Source organism: Rhineura floridana, chromosome 10 (genome assembly GCF_030035675.1).
Source record: "Rhineura floridana isolate rRhiFlo1 chromosome 10, rRhiFlo1.hap2, whole genome shotgun sequence".
NCBI lineage: Eukaryota > Metazoa > Chordata > Lepidosauria > Squamata > Rhineuridae > Rhineura > Rhineura floridana.
The window spans coordinates 2,216,074-2,232,916 of record NC_084489.1 but is presented as its reverse complement, the minus strand read 5'-3'; the positions used below and the strand labels follow the sequence as shown (position 1 = coordinate 2,232,916).

General features: G+C 43.3%; 2 protein-coding genes across 3 annotated transcripts in view; one reads left to right on the top strand and one right to left on the bottom strand.

The window, feature by feature from the left end:
- LOC133364873 (uncharacterized) overlaps nucleotides 1-12,100 on the bottom strand; it is a 60,510-nt gene extending 48,410 nt beyond the window's left edge. Inside the window, exon 1 of the mRNA XM_061585808.1 lies at nucleotides 12,036-12,100. Coding sequence (XP_061441792.1) covers nucleotides 12,036-12,057 — 22 coding nt within the window. The 5' untranslated portion in view covers nucleotides 12,058-12,100. The remainder of the gene's footprint in view (nucleotides 1-12,035) is intronic.
- The window catches only part of HUS1 (HUS1 checkpoint clamp component), a 59,986-nt gene that overhangs the window by 34,054 nt on the left and 9,089 nt on the right, over nucleotides 1-16,843 (top strand). For both annotated transcript variants that reach the window (XM_061585806.1, XM_061585807.1), the window contains exon 4: nucleotides 12,110-12,217. In XM_061585806.1, coding sequence (XP_061441790.1) covers nucleotides 12,110-12,217 — 108 coding nt within the window. The remainder of the gene's footprint in view (nucleotides 1-12,109; nucleotides 12,218-16,843) is intronic.

Genomic DNA, 16,843 nt, shown 5'->3' with positions numbered 1-16,843 from the left:
TGGCCACATGAGTATCACGCACCCCCATTGGGCAATAACCAATTTTTTTTTTTTACAATAATTTTTATTCAGATTTTCATAAAACATACAAAACAAAATCATAAAACATTCAAAGACAAAAAACAAAACAAAACAAAAATGATTAAACAAAAAAATAAAATGTTGACTTCCCATTTGTCGCAGATCAAATCAGTTATAGGTCTACAATATATAACAATCCTGTCTCTTAAATTATATTATAAAATCACTTTCCTCCAGTAGTTATCTTAATCATCAAATCTCATAAACATTACTTTATTCTTTCCACAAAAAGTCAAAGAGAGGTTTCAATTCTTTAAGAAATATATCTATCAATTTTTCTCCTAATAAACATGTCGATTAATCCATCTCGTTAATAATAATAATAATCTTATTGTCATAACCATAGTCCAAATAAACATATCGATTAATCCATCTCATCAAAATCTGTTAGGTCCAATAATTTCAATAGCCATTATTCCATTATCCATATTAATTCCATCTTCCATCTTCAATAGTCCTGTTAAGTCCAGTAATTTCAGTGTCCAATCTTCCATTATCAGTATTCCATAATAATCTTGCTGTCATAACCATAGTCATATAATAAGAGTCTGATGGGAATTTCCTCTATCCCAAATATTTTCTTGCCATCAATTCTGAATAAGTTGCTGAAATATTGTTGTAAAGTCATATCTCTGTTCTTCTTTTTTACAAAATGCACTGGCTCATCTCTTGAGAGTTTTTCCATTGTCACATGGCTGCAGTTAATTCGATATATTTTCTCTATATCAAGCTCCATCACGTCATTCCAGTCCAGAAGATTATCCAAGCCATTGATAACTTTATCTCTAATATCTTCATTAATTTCTTCAGAGATAACGTTAAATTCCAAACAGTAGATTTTATTTCTAATATCCATAAACTCCAGATCTTTTTCCAATTCCACATTTGTTCCAATCTCCAGGGCTTGTATGTTCCCTTTATTTTTTCTTTTCTCATCTCTGATCTCATTCTCCTCTCTCACAGGATCCCCTATTTCTTTAAGCTCCTGCGTCATTTTGCTCAGTTCAATTTTCAGCTCCTTACTGCCCTGTCGCAGGGTTTGTTTCATTATCTCAATCTCATCCATTATTTTCTGAAACATAATTACTTCCAGATTCTCAGCCACTTTCTTGATTGCCATTTTTAAAACCATCAAAACAAAACAAAACAAAAATAAAGAAGAACCACTTCTTATTTCAGCAACAATTGGGTTAATATTCCAGGCTTGATGACATCACAGTATAAACAGAGCAGCCTGCCTTATCTCTCTATGTTCAAGAATACAAAACAAATTTAGTTCCCAGCATCAAAACAGGTAGTGGCGTCGTGAAGAAGCAGATTCGTCAAAATAAAATAGACCAAAAAGAGAATAGTCCCAGACAATATAATGTTCCTCGGAATAGAAATCCCTCTTCTGTTTATATCTTTAGAATGCACTTCCAGGACAGCTTTTTGCAATAGAAACAGAGATAAGCTGTTAATTTTGTGAATAACAGAGAAGAGTTATAGCTCACCCAGAAGTTTTTTAAAGCTGATTCATTTGACAAATCTCTTTTTGCTGCAACAATTTAAACCAAGTAAAAAAAATAATAGAAAGAAGGGTGCTTGCCTGTTAGTCCGTTTTCTCTTTGAAGAAAAGATAAACGTATCGCATTAATCAGATAGAGCTTGTTCGGAAGTCCGTCCGGCATTGCTGGCTGGACCTTTTCTCATAAATTAATGAAATCCAGTCCTCCCAACAAAAACAGGCTTTTGAGGTTGATCTCTACGTTTCTCCCTGCCCGGGAGAAATTTCATCAGTCAAAAAAAAAATGTTCTGACTGATTTATATCTGAATAAGCTTCTTTTGAGGCGGGAGCCCGTCTCAAAAGCAGGCACAAGTGAAGTCACCCTTCCCGGAAGTCGGCAATAACCAATTTTTTTAAAAAAACCTTCCCTTTTCTCTTTTGGTTTCTTTCCCCTCCCCTTGCCTGCATGACCCACGTTGCAGGTCTACCAATCCTCTCCCTTGCCATTCTGCTTCTAGTGGGAGGAGACATCTCCTGGCACACAGGGACCTCTTTTCTCAGCCATCCAGAGAGCCAGCGGCTGCAACGCCCCCACCTGGCCCACTCTATATAAACAGTAGTACTAGCAGTAGTAGTAGCAGCAGTGGTAGTAGTATTACCAGGTGGTAATCACTGCTGATACTAGCACTGCTCTGCTCTAGGGGGGATTTTATACTCCCCACCACCTTGTTTTCCTGCCCTTCTCTTCCCCCCTCCTCTGACTTAGATAGGCTGCAGAGAAGACAGAGTCCCCAAAGAGGACATTTACCTGGCTACAGCCCAGATTTATACACTCTCCTCCCTCATCAAATGTGGCAGCGGGCAGAGCAAGCCTTCATAGCCAACAAATATGGCAATGAAGCAAGACACCCCCGAGCAGCCCTGCTCACCGGTTGATCAAGCTGTGCATAATAATGTGGCCCATCAACCAAACAGGGTGCCCATCAGAACTTACCAACTGACAGGACACGGACAGAGCCTCCCAAGGCCAAGAAGGCCGGGAAGATATGAGAGAAAGGGCCATCCAACCAAGCTTCACATAGGACCAGGTACATAGGCCATGAGGAACAGGTTCAAGGACCCCTGTCTGAGAGGGAGCGGCTGTGACGCCCTTCCCTGGCTCTCCCTGTCAGGTTCCTACCTGCTCGTGGCTACTGCCTGTCACTAGGCACCACCAGGGACTCCACCAGTCCGGACTGTCCTTTTTTATGGCTTCTCTCTCCGCTCTAGCATAGACCTCACTAGATCCCCCTGCTAGGCAGCACCACCAGTCACGTCCTATAACCAGTATCCCCAGAGGCTCTGCCTGAGTCTCTCTCAATCAGGTTACCTCTGTGACTGCGTGCTTAAGCTGTCCCCAACCCCCTTGTATCACTGCAGATAACTCATAACTCAGGGTTGCTCTAGATACTTATGAATGTTATAATCTCCTCTTCACCGCTGCCACCATTTGTTACTGTTTCCCTTCAGCCTTGGTCATTGCCTTACCCTCCCTTCTGGTCTGTGAAACCCCAGCCAAGGATCAGGCCTTTGGTAAACCAAATATAGTTTTTATTAAATAACAGAGATAACAAGATTACTTTTCTAATGGTACTTAAGCATATGGTTTCATCTATTTCTGTGATACTTGACTTATCATGAACTAGAACTCCCACTCTCTCTTTCTCCACACGCTCCTGACATCCACCTCCAAATACCACCAAACACTTCTCAAACCACCCAGCAACGTCCACCCAGATTCACCACAGATTCTCCACCCAGATTCAACTGTCATTCTTCCATTTATACTCCCAGCCATTCAAACACTCAGCCAATCATCCAGCATTCTACTGCTCATTTACTCCCCCCTCCTGTTTCATTCCACTTACCATGTATCTTCTATACAAACAGCACTTACCATATATACATTAATACAGGAACATCACAGCGGCCTCTTGAGGAACCAGGTTCAACAGTGCAGAAAGCAGCCAACCCAGCCATCTCAGAGGCCTCAGATGACGAGTCCAGTGGAATTTTCCATCAAACACCCGCTCAATACAATCATCAAGTTAAGTCAACTTCAAACCAGGGATCCCCATTGGCATTTGCAGATCAGCTGATAGAGATACTCGAGGCTCTATTTGGGACATTAGCCAGTGGCCCCAGCTCTGCACAAGCGTCAGCAGCCAACCAACACTAGCACCACTAGGGGGCCATACTGCGGAGACTCCACACTCAGATGAGGATGGGGACTCATCTCCAAGCCCTTTTGACACACTGAGAGGCAGACCACGAGAGGAGCCCCACGAGGATGCGTATCCCTCTTTGGATCAGGACTTCTCAGAGGCGAAGTGGAGCACAGACACAGAGGCAGAAAGACCGGGGCCACCCCTACAACGACTATTTCAGGCCTCCAATTACCTTCCCGTCCTGAAGAGAGTTTGGGCTGCCTTAGGAGCAGAGAACCCAGGGACAAACAAAAACACCTCAGTGGAAGCAGGTCCCCTGGGGCAGAAGCAGCCCTCAGCCAGCCCTACAGCACCAATGCCAGGCCCTGTTTGCAAAAATGCTCTAACAGAATGGAGCGCACCTCTCCATTCTTGTAGTAGAAGGGCACATGGAGAAGGGCTCTACTCCATTGAGACAGACTACATGGAGCTTCTATGAGTCCCCATGGTGGACATCCCAGTCCTTAGTCTTGTCTCAAGATCCATCCTCCCTAAGGAGGGCTGAAATCATTTCAAGGATCCCGTGCAGCGCCAGCTGGATTACACCCTGCAGAGGTCTCACAAGGCAAATGCTACCTCCTTTAGAGCTGCCAACCCTGCCTCAGCATTCACCAGGGCTGCACTGGTCTGGCTGGATGAGCTACTGGATAATCCTGACCAGGACCCAGAGCGGGTCAGAAAGTTGCTGCTGAAGCTCCACAAGACAGCCACCTTCATTGCAGACATCACATTAGATGCCTCTCAGTTTACAGCCAGATCCATGGCCACCAGCATTGCGGCACACCGCACGCTCTGGCTAAAACACTGGGATGCAGACAACACAGCAAAAGCAAACCTCTCAACCAAACCCTTTGCAGGAGGTAAGATGTTTGGCAACAAGACTCTGAAGGAGGTCCTGGTAGACTCCAAGGAAAAAAGAAAGCCGTACCTGGCAACCACAATGCAAGAAGACAAGTGCTGCTCGAACAGGTACACTTTATTTCATTTGGGGAGGCAAGCAGCAAAAGGCAGGGATTACAGGTCCTCCCCCCCACTATTCCTGGAACAACCCTCAATACCAATCCAGAAGACAACATAACCAGGGAGGCAGGCCAGTCAACCCAACCTCCACACCCAAGCAGGGCAGCCATCATCAACAACAATGACGCCACGGAAATGGGGGGCCAGCTTCTGCAGTTCGCCCCACCTGGAGGGCCACCAAGGCAGATGCTTGGGATTCAATCACCAGGGGCTATGCTGTAGAATTCTCCAAGCCTCCACTTCACAGGTTCCTACCATCCCCAATACCCAAGGACCAGCGAAAAGAAGCATGGCAGCTGCCATTCAGCACCTGAAGGATATCCACGGCATAGAGGAGATCAATCTTGGAAAAGCTCAGGTACTCAATCTTGTTTACAGTCCCAAAACAAGACCTATCCTGGAGAGCAATCCTAGACCTCAAGTTACCTAAACAGGTTCGTTAATTACCACAGGTTCAAGATGGAATCCTTAAACTCCATCAGGGAAGCACTGTAGGAGGGCGACTTCCTAGCCTCCATCGATTTGAAGGAAGCCTATCTTCACATCCCAATCCTGCCCTCTCACAGGAGGTTCCTAAGGTTCTCATTCGGGCACCATCACTTCCAGTACAGGGCTCTTCCCTCCAGTCTGTCATCAAGGGTATTCATAAAGATCATGGCAGCCCTAGTGGCACACCTCCACCTGCAGGGAATACACATCTACCCATACCTCAATGACCTAATGGTGTGGGCAAACAGCTTACAGTGCACTCAGAAGCATGTCAGGCAAACCCTGACACTTCTCAATCACCTCAGTTTCCCAGTCAACCACAAAAAGAGTCACCTTGCTCCCTGTCAGTGGCTACAACACCTGGGAGCTCTACTAGACACAAAACGGGGCCTCATATGTCATTCCCCAGAAAGGAGACAGACCATCATAGAGATGGCAACCACACTCCACCGAAACAAGGCAGCAGATATCATGAGTCTCACCAGAGCCCTAGGTCTCTTCATATCCATTATACAGGTAGTCCCATGGGCCTGCCACCACACAAGACCCATGAAGTGGGCCCTGCGACCCCACAAAGGTGACATTGCAAGGTCATGACACAAATTCCACTGTCTGCAAAGCCCTGCCAATCATTCCTATGGTGCATGAAGAGGGACAACCTCCTAAGAGGCACCCCCTTCAGGGATCCTCCAAGAACCATAATAACAACAGATGCCAGCCTACTGGGATGGGGAGCGCACTGCAACGCAAACTACACCCAGGACACATGGTCAGAGGAGGAAGCAAGACACAGCATCAGCTGTGAGCAGCCCGGCTCACTCCACTTCAGCCAGTGCTTCCATCTCAGGCATGCCCTAATCTACACCAACAACACTACAACGAGGGCACACATTGTCAAACAAGGGGGAATGTGCTCGAGGAGTCTACAAGCGGAGGCCACCCTTCTCATAGAATGGGCAGAGCGCAACCTCTCATCCCTGACAGCAGAGCATCTCAGCAGAGAGTTGAACATCATGGCAGACTGGCTTAGCTGACAACAAGTTGTCTCATGGGAATGGACCCTACACCCTCAGGTCTTTGCCAACATACAGCAGAGATATGGCCAATTAGAAATAGATCTCTTCGTGACAGAACAGCTTCCTTGGTTCTTCGCAAGACATTGGCCACCAGGAGAAGAAGCAGTAGATGCCCTGTCACAATGTTGGCCTCGGGGCCTCCTGTATGCCTTTCCACCAATGCCCCTCCTAGCACGCAGTCTGCGGAAGGTGAGGGAAGAGAGGGTACACTTGGTACTGATCGTTCCCTGGTGGCCACGGAGACCATGGTTCAGGGAAGTCCTCAGCCTGTAAGTGACAGAACCATGGAGATTACCCCATAGACTGGATCTCCTATTCCAGGGCCCAGGATGACATCCAGATCCAGACTGGTTGAAACTGACAATGTAGCACTTGAGCGGAGAAGTCTGAGTCACTCGGGCCTTACCTCAGAAGTCATCGATGTCATTCTTGCCATCCATGACAAGAATCTAACAAGCTACCTGGAAGGTCTTTGCAAGATGGTGCCAAACCAAGGGCATTCAACCTTCCAAGGCCAACATTCATTGGGTCCTAGACTTCCTACATAAGGGTCTCCAGCTCTGTCTGAAGGTCTCCACGCTACGGAGACAGGCATCAGCCGTCTCAGCTGTTCTGTCAGCCACATCTGACCATCCAGTGAACAGTAAACTGATCCGGCACTTCTTCAATGGGGCTGCCGCTTCACAATCTCCAACCGCTCACCACTTCCCATCATGGAACCTACAGAAGGTCCTGCAGACCCTGCAATGACCACCCTTTGAACCACTAGGTAACATCCCTCTTCAGGTCCTGTCCTACAAGGCCCTATTCCTCATTGCCATTACCATGGCCAGGCGCGTCTTGGAGCTGGGCACCCTATCTATCACATGCCACCTCTGTGTTTTTTGACGAGGACATGGTAAACCTGAGGATGGACACATCCTTCATCCTCAAGGTTAATATGGACTTCCATAGGGAGCAGGAGCTGGTCCTATCATCATTCTACTCTAGACTGGTGCACCTGCTGGAGAAGGATCTGAACTGCTTAGACGTCACTAGGGCACTCAGGACGTACGTAGATAGGACTAAGAACCACAGAGGCCATGTTTATATCAGTACAGCCCAGATCTCTGGGTAAGAAGGCATTGACACCAACCTTAGCACGCTGGCTAAGTACATGCATGTGTATGGCCTATGAGGCTCTTGGCCTCATGCTGCCACAGGGCATAACAGCCCACTCTACAAGAAGAGCCTCTACCATGGCGGCCTTCTCAACCAACACCTCTCTAAGGGACATCTGCAGAGTGGCAAATTGGTTATCACCCTCGACCCTCATCAGACACTATAAGATAGACCGTTATGCCTTGGCTGAGGCCTCCTTTGAGAGAAGAGTACTGCAGCAGGCAGTTCCAATGACGAGTCGGCTCGCCCCGAACCACCCAACTGGGACAGCTTTTGTATGTCCCACATGATGGACTGGCATTCAGGGAAAATGAACCATTGGTTCTCACCTGAAAGGTGATTTTACTGGATGTCAGTCCATCACGGCCCACCTGGTTCAGTCTTCAGGGCACAGCTGCTAAGTCAGTTCAAGTTTAAGCTTTCTCTTGGTTTTTTTTTTAAAGGGGGGGACAGAATTAAAACATTAGTATGTCAATAGGCTGAATATTTGTATGTACATACATAGATATATAACATTGCAATCAAGGACTGAGCTTGGCACTGCATTCTATCTGTTTTCAGTTCACAGAACTTCCAGTTCCTAACTGGCATGGTGAGGAAGTAGCCTCAAGTTAGGCTAAGACGTCGCTTGCTTGTGACATTGTTTTCTGTGGTGGGGCCGTGTTTTTTCTTCCTTCCTTTTCTGCAGGACGGCACATAGGCTTTCCATTGCCATATCATGGGAGGACTGTGTCCAAAAATGAACTGGACTCTGCAAGCCAGCGACACCTAACCACTTCTTCAAAGCTGCAAGCTTCAGTGCATTTCCAGTCCTTGGACACCAGATGGCAGACTAATACCTATGGGATGGACTGGCATCCAGTAAAATCACCTTTCCGGTGAGAAGCAACGGTTCACTTCTTGTCAAAGTCAGTCGGGCTTCTGTAACACAGGACAACTAACAGCATTCTTCTGGGTGATCTCATTGATCAAGCTGGGATATAAGAGCTCAGGTGATCCTTAAGGTATTCCAGACCCAAGTTGTTCAGGGCTTTGTATATTAAAAAAAAACCCTTGAACCTGACCTGGTAGCGTATATTCAGCCAGTGCAAATGTTATATCAAGGGTGTTACCTCTATCTCTCCCTACCACCTGATTGCAGGGAGGGAGTGCTCATCCTAAACCGGTGCCTGGAGGCTGTGAAGAGCTGGATGTGGGCTAACAAACTGAAACTTAATCCAGACAAGACGGTCATGGGAAAAACTGCACCAGCGACAGGGTTGCAACCTGTTCTGGATGGGGTTCCACTCCCCCTGAGGGAGCAGGTCTGCAGTTTGGGAGTCCTCCTGGATCCTACCTTGCTGTTTGAATATCAGGTGGCTACGGTAGCCAGGAGTGCTTTTGGCCAACTCAAACTGGTCTACCAGCTGTGCCCGTTCCTGGAGCCAGTTGACTTGGCCATAGTGACACATGCATTGGTAACATCGAGGCTTGATTACTGTAACACACTCTGTGCGGGGCTGTGTGATGCTTCCTTCCCTGGCTCTCCCTGTCAGGTTCCTACCTGCGCGTGGCTACTGCCTGTCACTAGGCACCACCAGGGACTCCACCAGTCCGGACCGCTCTCTCTTATGGTTTACCTATCCGCCCTAGCACAGATCTCAACAGATCCCCCTGCTAGGCAACCACCAGTAACGTCCCAATACTAGTATTCCCAGAGACTCTGAATACTGGTATTGTTATTCTCTTCACCGCTGCCACCATTTGTTACAGTTCCCCTTCAGCCTTGGTCATTACCTTACCCTCCCTTCTGGTCTGTGAAACCCCAGCCAAGGATCAGGCCTTTGGTAAACCAAATTAAGTATTTATTAAAGATAACAAAGCTAACAAGATTAACAAGATTTCTTCTTAAGGCACATAAGCATATGGTTTTACTCAATACTAATCCGAACTCCACCTCCCTCCTGGTAAACAACTCTCTAAACCCCACCAAGCAATCCACTCTTTCTCTTCTCCCCCCTAGATTCCACTCTTTACCACCTCACATTCACCCAGATTTACCTGTCATCCTTTCATTTATACTGTCAGCCATTTTAAACATTCAGCCAATCATCAAGCATTCTATTGCCCATTCACTCCCCCTCCTCTTTCACTACTTACCATGTATACTCTAAACAACCAGCACTTACCATATATACACTAATATATAGGAACATCACAGGCTGCCTTTGAAAATGGTTCGGAAACTACAGTTGGTTCAAAATGCAGCAGCCAGAATGTTAACTGGAGCATGGTGCAGGGAGCATATCACCCCTGGCTCCCAATTTGTTTCCGGGCCCAATTCAAAGTGCTGGTTCTGACCTTTAAAACCTTAAATGGCCTTGGACCAATATACCTGAGGGACTGCTTATGTCCATATGTACCTGCCCGGGATTTAAGATCATCTGCCTCTGGTCTACTCTGCGTGCCTGGAATGAAAGATGTTAGATTGACAGGCACGCAGGAGAGAGCTTTTTCAGCTGTGGCCCCCAAGCTTTGGAATACCCTAGTCCAAGAAGTCCACTCTGCTCCCTCCCTGTTGGTTTTCCGGAGACTTCTGAAAACGATCTTGTTCCGGAGAGCCTTTGGGAAGGACTGATGGTAGAGCCTGACACTGATTTTATGCCTTCTACGTTAAATTTTACCTTTGTAGTCCCTATATATATGTATATATGTGTGTGTGCGCGTGCGTGTGTACATATATATATATTGTATTTTCTGTATTTTAATTGTATTTTAATTTATTTTAATGTTTTTGTGATTTTACTGTTTACAATTTTATTATGTGTGTGTTTGATTTTATTTTTGTGAGCCGCCCTGAGTGCCCTATTATAAGGTAGAAGGGCAGGATAGAAATATTTTAAATAAATAAATAAAATTATATGCTATTGAGTATATGTCCATCAACAGTCTAGCTGCTGCATTCTGTTCTAGCTGGAGCTTTCAGATCATGCCCAAGGGCATTATCACATAGAGCGCATTGCAATAATCCAGTCTTGAGGTCACCAGTGCATAGACTACAGATGATCTCAATCCAGATACAGCTGTAGCTGGCATACCAGTTAAATTTCATAAAAAGCACTGCTAGCCACAGAGATCACTTGGGCCTCTAATAACAAAAATGCATCCAAGTGTGCCCTGAAGCTGCATACCTGCTCCTTTAGAGGGAGTGGATTCCTATCCAGAACAGGCAACTGACCTGTCTTCTGGATATGGAAACCATCGACGTACAAAGCCGCCTTCTTCCCAGGATTCAAACTCAGTTGATTGGCCCCAGTCCAATCCTCCACTGCATTCAGGCACTGGTCCAGGGCTTGCACAGCCTCTCCTGATTCAGATATTGTGGAGAATCAGAGCTGTGTGTCATCCAGAGTTCCTCATGACTGCTCCCAATGGCTTCACATAAATGTTAAGTAGCAGTTGGAACAAAATAGTGCCCTGCAAAATCCCATACAAGTGCCAGGAGGCCAAAGAACACTCCCCCAATGCTCCCCACTAGACTTGACTGTGAAGGTAAGAATGAAACCACTGTAATATAGTGGCTCTGGTATCTATCCCAAGCACTCTGTCCAGGAGGGTACCATGGTTAATGGTATCAAAAGTCACTGACAGCAGGAGGCCAGATCAGGCACTGACTGAGGGCCCCTGTGGCTGGGAGGGTGGAGTTCCTGCTCTGGGATTCCCACCAGGATCAGGTCATGGGTCATGACCAAATGTTGGCACAGAACATGGAGCAAGAGTTCCACTCTCCCAGGTGATACCATCACTGCACACATGTACAGCCGGGACACACTTAAATATGCCCAGTCACACCTCCTGTTGCATTGCTGCACACCTGCCATCAACCAAGATGGCAGTGGGGATGTTGCCTTATCAGCACACATGCCTGCCATCACCCAAGATGGGGGGGGGTGTTATCCTTGCTGCTATCTTGGGTAATGGCAGGCATTCGTGCTGATGTGGCAACACAAGAGGTAGCACGATGATGTACAATAAAGCATGCACATGTGGCCATCTAGTGCCTAAGGGTCCACGACAGTCTGATGCTTACCCTGACAGAGATCAAGTAAGAGTAACAGGGTCACACTCCGCCCACCTTTGATAAAAGTCAGTCCCAAAATAAGGCCTGAATCCAGACTGAAATAGATCCAGATAATTGGTGTCATCCAGGAACATCTGAAGTTGTTCCACCACCTTCCATAGAAAAGGGGTATTAGTATCACTTATATCCACTCCATATGAAACTTCAATAATACATTTAGTAATAGTAGTAGTAATAACAGCAGCAGCAGTACATCCTTTATGCATAAATTGTACTTGTGCTTAATTGGATAATTGGAAAGAAAGATTGTGCAGTGCACCAGGAACTACCATGTGTAGCACAATCCTGTGCATGTCTATTTGTAGTCATTTAGTAAGTAAGTCATTAAGAAGTAAGTCATTTGAGCTCCACTTACTTAAGTGGGTATAGGATTGCATCCTTGATCATCTTGCATTTTGGATATATAACCTTTTATTGTCTTCTCTCTAGCCTTCCTTGTCAAGCAGTAGCCGCATTGTGACTCACGACATTCCTGTGGGTGTTATCCCAAGAAAGCTGTGGAATGACTTCAGAGAGCCCAGGGTGCCAGACTTTGATGTAAGCTAGTTTCAGTTTCTACAAGATCAAAATTAAATTATTTCAATACTATTCCATATAGTTTTCTTCTCAAAGATATTCCGCTCTAACAATATGGCTTTTTTTTTACTTCAGACAACTAGTTTCATTCTGTTGATACATTCAATTTAAAAGTGCCTGGGTTAATCATATTATGATAGCATAAACTGGGGATAATTTGACTTTACATAAGGAAGTTGTTTATACTTCAGGTTTCAATTACAGCCAAAATTTATCTTCTTTTTTTGTCATTCTAATAGGGATGGCAATTAGAACAAAAACATCTTTTCAGTGTGTGCATATTTTACAATTTGAGACCAGTGAAAATTTGCAGATGTGTTTTTCATTTGCAATATCTTGTTTCCATTCCACATTTGTTCTTTTATGCACACATACCCATTTATACTACTTGCACACCTAACTAATGCATCACTCACACAGTCACACCCACCCTTTTACAATACTCAGCTTAACACTTAACTGCCAATATGATTTTAAAGTTGTTTTGTTTTAATGTATTTTAAGGTCTTTTTATGATGTTTTAAAGTGTTTTTAGTGCTTTTATTTGCCGCCCTGGGCTCTTGCTGGGAGGAAGGGCAGGATATAAATCAAATAATAAATAAATAAAATAAAATATGTTATATTGGCCTTTCACAGTACTCAGCTTAACACTTTTTTTTTTTTCAATAATTTTTATTCAGATTTTCATAAAACATACAAAACAAAATCATAAAACATTCAAAGACAAAAAACAAAATCAAAAATAGTTAAACAAAAAAAAAAAAAAGAAAAAAAAAACAAAAATAAAAAATAAAGAGTAAAATATTGACTTCCCATTTGTCAAAGATCAAATCAGTTATAAGTCTATAATATATAACAATCCTGTCTCTTAAGTCATATTATAAAATCACTTTCCTCCAGTAGTTATCTTACTTAATCATCAAATCTCATAAACATTACTTTATTCTTTCCACAAAAAGTCAAAGAGAGGTTTCAATTCTTTAAGAAATATATCTATCAATTTTTTTTTTCCAGATAAGCATATCGATTAATCCATCTCATTACTAATTATGATAATCTTATTGTCATAACCATAGTCAAAATAAACATTTCAATTAATCCATCACATCAGAATCTGTTAGGTTCAGTAATTTCAGTAGCCATTGTTCTATTATCTCTATTAGTTCCATTTTCCATCTTCCATCTTCAGTAGTCTTGTTAAGTCCAGTAATTTCAATATCCAATCTTCCATTATCAGTATTCCATAATAATCTTGCTGTCAAAGCCATAGTCATATAGTAAGAGTCTGATGGGAATTACCTCTATCCCAAATATTTTCTTGCCATCCATTCTGAATAGGTTGCTGAAATACTGCTGTAAAATCATATCTCTGTTCTTTTTTTCAAAATACACTGGGTCATCTCTTAAAAGTTTTTCCATTGTCACATGGCTGCAGTTAATTCCATAGATTTTCTCTATATTGGGCTCCATCACATCATTCCAGTCCAAAAGATAATCCATGCCATTGATAACTTTATCTCTAAAATCTTCATTAATTTCTTCAGAGATAACATTGAGTTCCAAACAATAGATTTTATTTCTAAAGTCCATAGACTCCAAATCTTGTTCCTGTTCCACGTTTGTTCCAATCTCCGGGATCTCCTCTCTCACAGGGACCCCTATTCCAGTCTCCAGGGTCTCCTCTCTCACAGGGACCCCTGTTCCAATCTCCGGGGTCTCCTCTCTCACAGGGACCCCTTCCAGGGTCACCTCTCTCACAGGGACCCTTATATCTTTAATCTCCTGCTTCATTTTACTCAATTCAATTTTCATTATCTCAATCTCATCCATTATTTTCTGAAACATAGTTATTTCCAGATTCTCAGCCACTTTCTTAATTGCCATTTTAAAAGAAAAATATAGGAAAACCACTTCTTATTTCAGCAACAATTGGGTTAATACTCCAAACTTGGTGACATCACAGTATAAACAGAGCAGACAGCCTTATCTCTCCAATAGTTAAGTAAACAAAATGCAGTTCCCAGGATCGAAACAATTAATGGCAATCGTCAAGAAACAGATTCGTCAAAATAAAATAGACCAAAAAGAGAGTAGTCTCAAAACAGTATAATATTTTTCAAAATAAAAATCTGGAATAGAAATCCCTCTTCTGTGTATATCTTTAGAATGCAAATCCAGGACAGCTTTTTGCAACAAAAACAGAGATAAGCTATTAATTAGTGCGTAGCAGAGAGAAGTTACGGCTCCCCAGTGAGATGTCAAAAACCGATCAATCTGGCAAATCTCTTTTAAACAGCAACAATTTAAGTCAAGTAAAAGAAAAATATAGAAAGAAGGGTGCTTGCCTGTTAGTGCGTTCTCTCTTAGAAGATAAGGTGAACGTTCGCTTTATCAGATAGAGCTTGCTGTTGAAAATCCGTCCCACCTTCGTCGGCTGGACCTCGTCCCATAAATTAATGAGATCTGGTCGTCCCAACAAAAATAGGCTTTGAGGTTAATCTCTTCGTTTCTCCCTACCCGGGAGAAGTTTAATCAGTCAAAAAAAAAAGAAAAAACTGACTGATATATCTGAATAAGCTTCTTTTGAGGCAGGAGCCCGTCTCAAAAGCAGGCACAGGCTAAGTCACCCTTCCCGGAAGTCAGTACTCAGCTTAACACTTAACTGCCAAAGCATAAACCTACTAGCAGCCCCATCTGGTCCTAGCTCTTGACTGCTGACTGCTTAAAAAAAAAAAAACCTTGCAGAAGTTGGAATATTTTTAGAGCCAGATCTCTCACAGCCAAAAGTAATGAGGTTTTCAAACAATGCAATGTGAGTCTACTTCACTGGTTTACCATGAACAAACCACACTTGTAAGCCATGGTTTGTTGGTTTATACAGTATATCTTGCTTTACATTAACCATGCCTTAGTGTTGCATGCAAGCCCACCTCTCAAGCTGGTTTGATTTTTGAGGGCAAACAACAATTTTTTTCCTTTGTCAGATCTAAATGGTTTCTGTTTTTAATGTTAATTATAAATAATAAGAATATGTGCAATACTGCTGTGTTGTATTTAAATGATTTTTTCATGTCCCACCCTGGAAAGCTTAGGGTTAAAGGATGGGGCATAAACACAAATAATAATACAATACCTCATTTGTTCCTTATAACCATAGTGTTGCCCTAGCAAATAATTCAACGCAGTCTTTGTCTTTGGAAACAGTTATGATTTATTATATCAATGTTTAATGCAATGTGTTACAACACGTGCTCTTGGGAACATGAGTGTGTGAATTTGCCACCCTCATGTCCCATGAAACACACCTCCTTGAGAGGAGGGGATCTTTTGCTAGGGATAAAACAAGTGCTTTGCCCTGAAATGTGCCTAAATGGTGTATCTATTTAACCCAAGAAATGCAGGTCCAAACCAAAATAAATCAAAGCTTTCTTTTATTGAGAGAAAGTAGAAAAGCATTACAGAATTACTTGTGTGCATGGCAACATTAATCATTAATATCCTAACCCATTCATAACTTTAAACTAAAGAAATCAAAGGACCCTATTACTATAAGAGGTGAAGGGTAGGAGAGATTATCTATCCTATGCTCGGAGTGGGCGCCTGAATACAGCTGAAGCTATGTGGAAGAGCTCTGATCCAAAACCAGGAAGGAATCTCTTGGTCTCAAGGTTTTGCACCGAGACCCGAGTCTCCCTTGTTCTGTCCCTGCAGTCCTTGATGCTTTCCTTGAGAGCATCGTACACGTGTGTGGGAGCTCTGATGTTCCTCGCCCCCCCTTCCTCTTTCTTCCTTCTCCACTAGATTCAAGCCTCAGTTTTAAAAGACTTTTTCCTCTCCCCTCCTGCTAAGGAGGGGTCTGAAAGTCTGGTGATTGTGTGTGTGTGTGTATCAAAATGTATATTTCTGACCCTGAAAAATTAAGGCTCCTAACGAACAATGGAATTCACTGTGGGTGAGGGAAATCTGCCAAAGGAAGAGATAACATTTATGCAGAACATTTATGCAGTTAGTTACTTTTTGTGTCTCAACAGCTGTCCTTGTTACCCTTCGCACAAAACCTCTGGAACGCATCACCAGCTATACCATCGGGTGGGGGTGTGTGAGAGTGGGGGTGGGAATATAGTTCCTGGCCTTGCACCTCCTGGGTTCCACTTGAACCAAAATGGGGTTAGCCAAGCCATCGTAACAAATGCATCCCTACAAAGTATTATATGCATTCAGTCAATATACAAATAATAAAGCATAAATTCATTCAGTGATTTCTATTCAGAAACATTAATTCTTTCCATAATATTTCTCAAAATAAATCTCTGAACAATTTCAAATATATTGATAGATTGCAGCTTCCTCTTTCCCTATGTAGATGGTCTTTTAAATTAGCACACTGCTACTTGCAGGGACTTGATTATCCATTGCTGGATTAAAGAGAGCTCTTTTTACTTCCTTCTTTGAGCTATTGGTATTCTTGTTGCTGTTAATACATTAAAAATGAACTCACCCTCCCCTATTGTCTTTCATATATTCTAGCATTGTAACTAATGGATCAATTTAGCCACCATATTTATGTAATTTTTCAAATCACATTTG